The 12,160-nt window shown below is 36.1% G+C and overlaps 1 protein-coding gene across 4 annotated transcripts in view; it reads left to right on the forward strand.

Moving 5' to 3' along the window:
* LOC118200281 (insulin-like peptide receptor) overlaps window positions 1-12,160 on the forward strand; it is a 529,147-nt gene that overhangs the window by 215,773 nt on the left and 301,214 nt on the right. For all 4 annotated transcript variants that reach the window (XM_085818478.1, XM_085818480.1, XM_085818477.1 and 1 more), the window contains one exon: window positions 4,465-4,727. In XM_085818478.1, the coding sequence (XP_085674604.1) occupies window positions 4,565-4,727 (163 nt within the window). In that variant the 5' untranslated portion in view covers window positions 4,465-4,564. The remainder of the gene's footprint in view (window positions 1-4,464; window positions 4,728-12,160) is intronic.

Here is a 12,160-nt window from a genome sequence, read left to right on the forward strand (position 1 = left end):
GTATAAGAAATAAATTCTTATTTACAAAATATGTCACCATAAATTCAATTAAACACAAAATAAACCCTGAATTATCACATTAAAAGAAACAAATAAATAAATACGTAACTAAATACATAATATCAAATGCAATCAAATGAGATTTACGGCATATATATATAACGTGATTCTAACTTATGAAACGTGCTTCCGTATTCTAGTTTTTGGTGATAGATAGTTTAATGCCACACATTCTGTTTTAATTAAAAAAATAAGTTGGTTCAAAATGTACGGCAAGGAGAGCGGGTTTTTTAGTATGATGAAATACAGTAACTCAAACTTGCTTTGTACTTTCCAACAACTATCCCGAATTCAAATGTATATGCACGATTGAGATCCATTGTTTCATTGCTTTTGCAATATGATTTTTAAGGAAAATTTGTTTTGTTGTTCTGTCATCTATCCCTCGAAACTGTACATGGAAATTTTCAGTGCATGTATGATATTTTTTTATTACTGCGCTGTTTATTGAGGTTCATGCTAAAATATTGAATGCCATACTTTCATACGTATCAGAGAGAGAGAGACATCATACACTGTGAAAGTGTACAATGCAGCCTATAGGATATTTTATTATTATGTATTTAAAAAGTTACTCATTCTTGCTAAGCAGAGTTGATGAATTAAACGTTAGGGTTATGTGTGTGTGTGTGTGTGTGTGGATGAAAAGAACGTTGTAATATTGATGCCGTAGAAGCTAGATCTGTGAAGAGAAAAACTTAGCAACCGAGTAAGATTAAATATTCAGCTTTGACCCGCTGTTTTCGCGTCGTGTAATTCCTTTAAAATGCTTAATCGAAGCGAGGCTGGGATGACTGGTGTATTTTTTCCTTTGTTGCTTTCGTAGAAAACAATAAATTATCTATTATTTCATAGTTTTCTGCTCTACTTCTTATCGCATTGATATCTGTGTATTCAAAGCTTTCGGGGTCTTTCAAATACGCATAGATACTTCCAAATTCAGGATCAACTTTCAATTCAGCAATAATTGTTTCTTTAGAATCTAAAATTTTTGAAGTCAACACAGAGCTTTTGAGTTCATTGCCTTCATCGTCAGGGCGTCAGCAACATTTTTTCCCTTACCTGGTTTATATTTAATTATTAGGTTATACTCTTGAAGTTTTAAAGCCCATCTTATTAACCTGGACGTTAGGTTTTTCCCCGAGTAAAGTCTACCAACAGCCGCATGATCCGAAAAGACTGTTACTGGCGCTTTGCCGAAATAAACTCGAAATTTGTGTACAGCCATTAATACGGCTAATGTTTCTCTCTCTGTAGCTGTATGATTCCTTTGCGTAGAGTTTAAAGTTTTACTAAAAAATGCCAAAGGATGTCCATTTTGCATGAGAACCGCACCTATGGCATAGTCCGACGCATCTGCTACAATTTCCAGGTTTTCGTCCCCTTCCGAGAATTTCATTCTTTTAACCTTTCAAATGCAGTATTTGCCTCTGCTGTCCACGTAAACTTACTTTTCTTTCTTTTAATTACTAACAACGGTTCAACAATGTTCGCAAAATCTTTTATGAACGACCGATAATAAGAACATAACCCAAGGAAAGAAGAAAGTTTCTTGGCGGTGTTGGGAGGTGGGAAATTCTTGATGGCTTTTATTTTTGAATCCTGAGTTTCTATACCCTTTTGCGAAATTTTATAACCCAGATATTTAAGTTCTTTAGTCGCGAACTTGCATTTTGATGCGTTAATTGTAAGACAGGCCTCTTTTAATAATTTAAAAACCTCTTCTAAATCTTTAATATGTTGTTCCAACGAACTACTCGTTATAATTATATCATCTAGATAGATTAAAGTCGATTTTCCTAGGACAGGCTTTAGAACAATATCCATAGCTCTCTGGAATGTTGACGGGGCCCCACACAACCCAAAGGGCATGCGTAAAAATGCATAAGTGCCCGATTTTGTGATAAACGCGGTTTTAGGTATGTCTTCGGGTCTCATAACTATTTGATAGTAGCCAGACGTTAAGTCCAACGTAGTCATGTATCTCGTAGACTTAATCTTTCTAATAATTTCCTCTATAACCGGCAAAAGGTAAACTGGGAACTTAGTAACACTGTTAAATTAAGCTTTCTGTAATCGATAGCAAACCTCCAAGCCCTTTTATCCGAAGGAGGGAACTCATTCTTTTTCCTACATAGTACGACTGGACTCGCGTACTCACTATTTATGGGCGTTATTATCTGGTTCTTCAACATTTCCTGAATGTGTTCTTCAATTATTTGTTCTTTTTGCTTATCATACAGGTAAGGTTTAGTCCTACAGGGTTTGTCAGCAGTTAATTGTATATCATGCGTAACAATTTGACAATTAACAAGCCGTTCTGAAAATAAGTTCGAAAAAGTACTCACCACTTGCTGGATGGCTTGGCTTTCATGGTCATTCAAATGGCTAAGGCCCACTTGCGGTTGTTTCACTGGCTCCACCACCCTCCGATTCATTTCCAGCATAATCGAATTTTCCTGAAAATTCAGTTTGCCCTTCGCGGCCTTTAAAAACTACATGCCTAAAATGACTGTGCAAATTTTTGACCACAAAAATTAATACTTTGAGGCTTTCATCTTTTACCTGTATTTGTAATGATAATTTTCCAATGCATTGACAAGTTTTTCCTTGCGCTGCTATAATTTCTGTGTTTTTATTTTTAAATAATCGTAACCTATTAAAATTCTTCTTAAAAAATGTATCACTCATAAAATTATCTTCTGCCCCTATATCGATGAGGGCTTCTACTGGTACATCGCCAACCAGGACTTGTATTATCGGTAATTGTGAGTTCTTTACCACGACCGTATTTAAGTATCTTCTTGAGGGTTTTTTCGAAACTTCCGGGATCCGGGCCCTCGCTTTTACAGGCCCCTCTACTCGTTTAAAGCTTTCCTTTCAACTTCTGTCTTCTGGGTACGCGGACGGTTGTTTCAAATTTTCTTTTTGGGCCTTGACCTTCGAGCTTCGATGAGTTAGCTTGATAGCTCTTTACCCCATAAGAGCGATTTGTGTTTCCGGTCTGTTGATTTGAGGATTGCCTTCGGTGACTTTGAGAATACGATGCACCTCTAGCTTTTTCCGCTATTCTGCGATTTTGGAACTTGACCGCCAACTCGAAGAGTTCCTGCAAGGTGCTTGGGTTTCGGATTTCGACGTAATCTTGGACAGCAGGTAGCAATCTTGGTAAGATTATTTCAATAATCTCTGCGTCGGGTTTCTTCCCATACAGCATGTTTATCAGCTTAACTTTTCGCAGAATGAAGTCCGTTAAATCTTCTATATTACGTTGATAAAAACTATACAGTTCGGCTTCTAGCTTTGCTCGGTCTTTCACTATGGGGAAGGCCTTTAATAATGATATTTTGAACTTTTCATAGGTATATGTTTGGCCTCCGAATTCCCCTAATAAAAATTTCCCTATATTCTTCCACCATAGTGAGGCCTGTCCTCTTAGTGCAGACGTGGCAATGGCAACTTTTTGTCTTTCAGGCACAGGGTATAGCTGGAAATGATTTTCTAGGCCTTCTAAAAATATCGCCACCGAATGTTTTCCGTCGAAATTGACGTTTGGCTTGATTGATGCTCTCATCGTCAGGACCAGGTATCCAAATCCTTCTAATTAGTTCATCATTTGTTGTTGTTGGAGTTGTACAGGAGCTTCCATCCAGTTTTCGGCCATTTCAGTTCGTAAAGTGTTCGGGCGCCAATGTGATGTTGGGAGGCCCCAACTTGTCAGCAACAGTAGTAGTGACTGCTATGAACTGGAAATTACACAGACTCTTAAGAAGGGTTTAATTCCCTTTTTATTTCACTTTAGAAGTCACAGTTGCGTTCACTCGACGCTCACAAACTACGCGGAACCGGCGGTTAAACAAAAATAGAAAAGTACAACTAAAAATGAATGACAGGATGAATAACTAACGAAGTCACTATCTACGAGGCTCTATAATTGTAACTATCTTAACCGCGTTCTAAGATACAGCTGAGATTCAGCAAACTTTCTGATTAAGAAGTTGAAGGATTCAACGAACTGTCGAAATAGGCACACAGGCCGAAACGTGCGGTTCTTAAATTTCTACCTAGCAACGTTTCACGCTCATGATTCAAGAAGCACACTTACAAATCTCGTTTTCCTTCTATTTAACTCAAATTACTTTTGCTAAAAATTTGAATACTCTGCGCGTTCTATTTACATACTCTGGCATTGGCAATTCCATGGGAAAGTAAAGGCTTGACAGGAAAGATAGCTTAAACTTAAAATAAATGTTAGTTAAAATAAATAGAAACCCTACATGTTAAAGAAATGATGTTAGTTTAATTTTTCTTCATCCTCCTCCTTCTTATAGTGAAAGATGTATGGTGGCTTTACAATATGTAAATACGTGTTATTTCTATTAACAATATGTATTTCCTTTCTAGGATTTACGGACCTCTGTATTTGGAGGCATCATAATCAATGCCACCAACATTACTTGCATTACCACCAGTGTGTGGTATCATCTAGTCTGCTGACAAGATCATGAGCAACATGGCAAAATATATGTGGCTCCTCTTCTGGTGCTTGTTGCTGGGGGATTTGATGCAGTGCCATCCTGATTCTGATTCGTTATGGCTTCCGTTGAAGTCAGAAGACCTACGTCTAGCGGATGTTCCAAAAGTGAGAAGCTCTTCTGAGTTTGAAGGTGAGTAAATAATTTCATGTTGTTTCTATGTTTTATAGATCACGTTTATGATCTTTTAAATAAAATGGTTTTAAAATCAAACTCTCTGAAATTAACATTTCATAAATATTCGCCATAGTTATTAATGCCTTTTTGGAAAGTGGGAATTGTTTTGATCCTTTGTCATGAAATTATTTGAAACTTTAGTATTCCTTTTACAGTAAGGCAAATTTAGAGAACTGACAAGGCGATAAATCAGAATTATAAGAGTATTATTTTTCAGTTGTACTGACTAAGCTGGCAAATCATCGCAATATGGTTGTCGGTAATTTTCAGCGTACTTTTCCCGAAGCATGTCTCATTTGAGACTTACTTTATCCTTAGGCCACATTGTAACTTTATGCTGTTTTATAATTTCACTTATTTTAAATACCATTTGATTATTTATTTAGTTATCAGACGGCAAGCGTCACACACACCTTTTTTTTGTTTCCGTTTCTTTTTTCCTATAGCAGCTGTGTTACCCACTATGAAGGGATCAGCAATATTTGTCACTTGTGTAGTGCATTGGAAGTTCACATAACCAGAGTCCGGACCCGGATTCTTTTTTTTTCCCTTCCAAACATAGTTTAGTTGTGTGATGACAATCTTTGATTTGGCCTCTTGTATCATATTAAGTCCAGAATCAGTTTTTTTTTTTTAATTTATGTTAATTATGTTGTCCTTTGTGCACTGCCGTATCATTAATCATTCTAGACGCTGTGGAAAGAAGTTGTATCATATAAGAGTTATGTTATGCATAGAAATTGTGTTTCAGTCCTGTAAACTCGATTCTTGGGCTACTTGTTTACCAAAGGGATGCTAAGAAAAAAAATTCGGCATGTGTATCAAATGTCGTTTGCTTTTCATAATAAATACTGAGATGCAAATTGAGGTAATAAAGCAGTAATTTAATCGTTGACCAAAAAAAAAAAAAAAAAAAAAAAAAAAAAAAAAAAAAAAAAAAAGTGATAACTTAATCTTTTATTGACAGTGTTGGAAAAATAAACCAATTAAATTATGATAATAGAGTTAAACTGTGATAGTTAATAAATTGCTGTGATTGCTAAAATTTAGTATATCAAAGTAAATTAGCACAATTATAGATAGCAATAATAACAACATAAAGTTAATGACAAAAATGGCTAAAGAATGACGTCATTCTTTAGCCATTTTTGTCATTAATTTTTTTTTTTTTTTTCGGAACCTATTGTGATTTCTTCTGGAAGCAAGGCTTCTAAAGAACCGCGACTGAAAAACATTGCTTTAGGTAATGTCCCAAAACTAATGATTTGAATCTGAAATTACTTGCTCGGCTTCTTTTAAAAATAATTTTATTAAACTGATTTAATTTACTTGTAAATATTCATTTAATTGATATCTTCTGAATGACAGTATATATACAGTACTATTGTTTACCTGTTAAAGTGGATTTGATTTAGATTTGAAATTAGCTAGCGGCTAGCAATTAACACATACAGACTACTATCATTCTAAAATCGCAGAATAAACTACCGAATATTTCCGAATTTAAGTCGATCTGTGTATAAGTCGAGATATATAATTTTGTTGCTAAAATTCAACCAAAATTGAAAGACCGCATCTAAACCGAATTTAAAATGGCTCTGTAAACCCAGCTATATATGTAACAGTATATAAGTGCGAATAATTGATTATCCAACTTAGCTAGTCTTATCAGATGAGGTCTCGCGAATAATCGAGCAGTTGAAAATTGCTGAATACTAGTAGATCTGCTGAATACTAGTAGATCGTCCCAGGTTCGAATCCAGGCGAACGGATTGGCTGCATGGTTGGTTTTCGTACTTTTCCCCATATGTAATGCGAATAAGAGCATGCTCCCATGAGAAAATCCTGCACAAAGTATCCTTTCCTTCAGGCAAATGTTTTGCCATATCCAGGTAACAACCAACATATGAGACGAGATAAAGGAAGTGCCACTTCACCTTCAGCATAAGAAATTTTATTATTAATGTCCGTTAGAATTAAAGAAAAATAATATTTCCCCCTTTATTTAATGTGTAATATCTTTTATGTGATCAAATTAATTTGAAAAACCACTTTTGAATAAACTGACTCAAAATTATCAGTTGTAAAATCTCCCGTTTTATATACGGAAGCATATGATAGTCGTCTCGTCAGAGCATCATCGTTTCGGCAAGACGAGTATCACGATTCTAAAGGCCCGTGATCTTCATTTCTGTTTTCCCTTCTCGATGCTTTAATTTTCTGCTCCTTTTCCTTCCTTGTGTTTTTTCTCTATAGATGTTGGGGCTCGTCATAACAAGCCCTGGTATCCTGTTCCGAATGGCGAGAAAACTGTCGACCTGTGTGCTAAACTCTTGTTATTGGAAAGGAGGGGTCTGGTGGTTGAAAGGCGAGGTACTGTTCCGAACACAGTGCTTTAGCCTCTACTTCATCTAAACGAGAGGCACTTTGTTATCCTTACCCTGTCAATCCGCTGGTCTGATCCAAGGTCAAACTGTACGGACCCTTGGGTCTGATCATAGTATCGAAGATCTGAGAATAAATGATCGAGAATTCTTGTGTTCGAGAAATTCGGGCGTGAGGCCCTAACACAGGGATCTATGCTCCCTTTTTGGGTTCTATCGTGGTTGAGGCGATCGGACCCAGATTGTTTTTTTTTTTTTTTTCCCCTCTTCCTTTTAAACATGGTTGCTTTTAAAGACTTCAGTTACTGTAATAACGAAACGAGACATTTAAATGAAACCAAATACACATGTGCAGTAAAGATGATACATACCGTAGCAAATGTTGAAGAAACTAGCTTTTATCCATGTTTTCTAGTTGTAACTAGCCCTTCTGGCAAACTGCAAAAGATATCTCCTCTCCTAGTAAACAAATACATCATTTCATGCATTAGTGAGACAAGGAACATAAAGCATCATTTTAAATTTGCTTATTGATATCATTTCAGCCACTCTGTTTGCTTCTCGTTTACGTCAAGCCAAACTTGGACAAACGCTTGTAACTTAGTCAGCGCACAAAAATTCCAATTTTTGACGCAGCCATACTCAATCCATATTGATATATTTTGTCGAAACCATAAACCAAAATGCCTGCGGTGTTTGCGGACAAGATGCTTAAGGAAGGGCAGTTGATCAACGCGAAACACGTGATCCTGACCTTCAACTCGCATGATCTGCCTAATTTTATTAAGGTTGGTTGTTCGGTGAAAGCGTGTGTTCCAAACCTTATGTGACACTTCCAATGCCAACGTTTTGGTAATTTTAAGATGTCCTGTCATGGCAACTTGACATGCACCCGGTGCTCAGTATCACGATTGCCAAAATTGCGCTGCTACGTCGGTATGTATAAACTGCAAGGTTGAGCACCCGACATCGTCTCTTTTGTGTCCAAAATAGAAATCGACAAGGGAAGTTTAGGCGACTAAAATAACTAGGAATGTATCTTATTCCGAAGCAAGAAGGATAGTTGAAATTTCTCAGCAACATTCAAATAAATCTGTTGCCAGTGCTATAAAATCCACTAGGTCTTTCGCCACTCAAACGTCTACTCTGCATTCATGTGTGCCAACATGCATTCTACCATCAAAAAGCCAGGAAACTGCAATTAAAAATAGGAAAACGAATTCACGCTGTTCAGAAAAACCCAAAAGGTACCTCTCAAAAATATGAAGTCAGTAATATTAAGGATATTATTTCAGACTCTCTTCACTCAGGTAATATGGAAATTGAAGAAGGGTTAAAAAAAAGGCACCGAAACATCAAACATAATGGCCCCTCTCATCTCATGCAACTGTCGCGGCTTCCACTACAATCTCGTCAGCATCAGGCAGATGATGGATCACATGTCTGTGCGCTTTTTAAAAACGCGATTTTGAAACAAGAACAATATACAGACCTTTGGTGGTATGCTTTGTTCAAGGAAGTTAATGTGATAGGTGAGCTTGTGAAAGGAGCTGAGGATGTCCTCGCCTCACTATATTATTCGTCAGATGTTCATCGTTTGACAACATACCTCCAAACTGTCGCTGTACAAACGAATTTCCGTATTTTGGTCACCGTTTAAATTCGAAACTGAGCGGTCATGGTTTGTTCTGTTTATTTTTCACCGAATGATCATATCGATCAGCGAGATTAAGATTACTTAATTGAACAGCTGTCAGAATCACTTGTTATAAGATACTTAGATGGTCGTAATCCGCTCTGGGAGAATAAATACACAAATCGTCAAGGTAGACAAATTGAACAAATGACTGCAGATCATTGCTTTTGTCTTCTGAATAATGGAGAGGATACTTACTTCCACGAGCATACATTTCATGCTGTTAAATTGCCATCAATACATCACCTCTTCTGGCTTTTTATACATTTAATTTTGGAAATAATCTTTAATAGTGATGATTTTCCTATTTATGCATCTCTCGCACGAAAAGGAATAAATCTCATGTAAAGATTCCTACATTTTATACGTTATATGGCAGAATGGAAACTCCTCTTATCTCTTTCAGAGATCACAGAAGGAATGGTTAAAGATGTACCTATCGACGATGCTGTGGAAGCCGTTAGTGGTACTATAATTGAGACAGCTAAACTCCCTTCCTCTGAGATTGACAAAGCTATCCAAATATTCAAAATTGTGACAAAGCTATCCAAATATTCAAAACTGTGGTGGAATGGTGAATACCAGGAGACGCTGAAATAAAAATAACAGAGAAGGCTTGGGAAACATTTCATAAATACCCCAATTTGTCAAAACCTTTTAGTCTTAAAAAAAAAACCAAAGCAAACGTTCGAAAAGTAAAGCGCAAGAACCAGAAGGATTTGTGGATGTGTGATCAATAACATCATCTACGCCAACTAAATGAGTGTAGGGGGGAAAGGATTATAAAGACCACTCACTTCCCTTTTTGGAAAAAGATAAATAAGTGCTTAAAACTACAGAAGAAATTACAAACACTATTGGCAAGAGTTTTACTGCTGTTTCTTCTATCAGCAATTAACCGACCAGCATTCTTTTAATCAAACTACACTTCCAGAGAAATCTCACTGTATTCAACTCTTCGAACTCTGAGCCTACCTTATAATAGCAACTTTACTCTGTCTAAATTAAGGAAAGTGCTTATTCAGACTTATAGGTCTAGCTCAGGGCCAGATAATATAAGTTACGAAATGCTGAATTAGCTCTCTTGTAAATCATTGGGTGCTCTTTTGAATCTTCCTAACGAAATATGGAAGCATCACACATTTCCGAGTGCATGGAAGAAAGCTGTTGTCATTTTCAGGGAAGACCCGAAGAATCACTCGAACTAGTGGCCCATTTCATTTATGAGCTGCATATGCAAATTACTTGAAAAAATGGCAAATCGCCGCCTAGGCTGTTCTTTGGAAAATAACATTGTAATTTAAGCATATCAGAGTGGTTTCCGTAAAGTAGAACTGCAATCAATAATATGCTTCTTTCGGAAACTTACGTCCGTAAAGCCTTTAAAAAAAAACCCACTTAGTCTGTGACATATGATACAGCATGTAGATATGACATGTTGCGTGATCTCCGCGCTTTCTCTCTCTCGGCGGATGAAGGAAAATTATATAAGACCGGAGAGAGCATCAGTTTAGAGTTTAGCTCAGAGTAGTGAGAGTTCACTGTACGAGCTTATGCATTTGAGGTTTTTTTACAATTCCTTAGGTTCAACGTTCTTAGTAGTTTAAGTAGTTTAGAGTGGTAATTACTGATTGTGTTCTATCAGATTGAGAAATGCTGTACGAGTACTTTTGTGTAAAAAGTTCCAGAACTGTCAAATGTATAATTATGTTTAGAAACAATAAATTTCATTAAATTCTCATCGGTTGTGTATGCATTCAAATACTATAATAAAGCTAGAACCCGTACAGTTTCATGTTGTCAGAAGTCGGATTGAATGCTGATGCAGGAGCGATGGAAGAATAACTAAGACAGTTGGTAACAGCCTTTGCTAGATTCCAAGAAAGCATGAAAGGTTCTTGGAAGAAGGGGTGAAATCGAGCTAAGGAAAGCTGGATGTAGCCATGAAATCAGTTCAAAAAAAGATGGAAGGGGGCCTTCCATTTCGTTCAAGAAGAGATAAGCGGGACAAGAAATGATGGAAAGAGCTGTCAAGTTAGTTCAAGAAAAGATTGAATCATGGCAAGAGGAAATTAAGAGAAAAATTACTATCATAATATAAAAATAATTCGAAGCTAAGGAAAACAGGACATGGCTGAAAATAAAGAAAGATTCCACTGCCAAACAGAAAATCGGAGAAGTATTTTTACTGTAGAAAAAGGCCGATGCTATTCGCACCGTTGGTGCGATTAGCCGCTTAAGCTATTCGCACCAACATTAGCCACGCATGCACATTGAGTTGTCAGATCCGTCATTTGAACCCAAGCGAAAAGAACGGATTCTACGTACGCGAACTAAGCTTTGTAGTAAATCTTTTTTTTTTTTTTTTTTTTTAAAGCGGGTTACTACCTTGGCGTAGTTTATCGTTTTTTAAGCGTTGGCGACTTTCAAAGGTTTAGAAAGGAAAATGGGTTCCTTTTCTTATAGAATGAAGGAACACATTTCCTTTTATTAAAGTATATATAAGAAATCTGATGTGTACATCACATGATTTCCTTGTACGGAATATTAAATTATACGCATTTCTTCTTGCATTTCATTTAAACTTATTGGATTGAATTAAATCTACTTCGCCGACAGCGCATAAACCACAATAGAATAAATGCATTCTTTAAAATTCACTCTAGTATTTGTTTACCATAGCGACACTCTGGCGCTACATTCACTTAACATTATTATATTCCGTTCATATTATAACTCATAATGCACAAAATTTATGTAATTTAAAGAATAGAATTATCTAATCGTTGCCACATGTTCTATTCAAATACTATAATAAAGCTAGAACGATGTATAAAAGAAATTAAGCAAACAAAACAAAAAAGAAACAGTTTTTCATACACGATTGAGTATTTCTCATTCAATTAATTCAGTTCTCACTTCTCAAGAAGGCAAAAATACGTAAAAACTCAAAATATCTATATTAAAAATTGCGAAGTAAATCTTAAACACTTATTTCATCGAAAAAATTCCAGAAAGGATTAAGCATGATTTAATTCGCAATAATAAATGAAGGCGTTATCTTTGTTGTTGCGAAGCTACGTTTCTCTAGATTGGCAACAAATCCTCTAGTCTGCTGTTTCAAATGTAAACAAACAATGGCCGCCATCAAGAAAAGGATTAGGCTTAGAGGCTCTTAAACAACTTTAAAATTGTTGATAATTCTAAAAATATTGCATAGAGATTTACTAAAGGCATAAAAACCTTAACCGGAAGATAAAAACATCATAATTCAATCATTTTTAAAGCAAAAAATGTACAATTTACAA

This window comes from Stegodyphus dumicola, chromosome 6 (genome assembly GCF_044657685.1).
Source record: "Stegodyphus dumicola isolate Sdum_Otavi_A_Nest chromosome 6, ASM4465768v1".
NCBI classification, from domain to species: Eukaryota; Metazoa; Arthropoda; class Arachnida; order Araneae; family Eresidae; genus Stegodyphus; species Stegodyphus dumicola.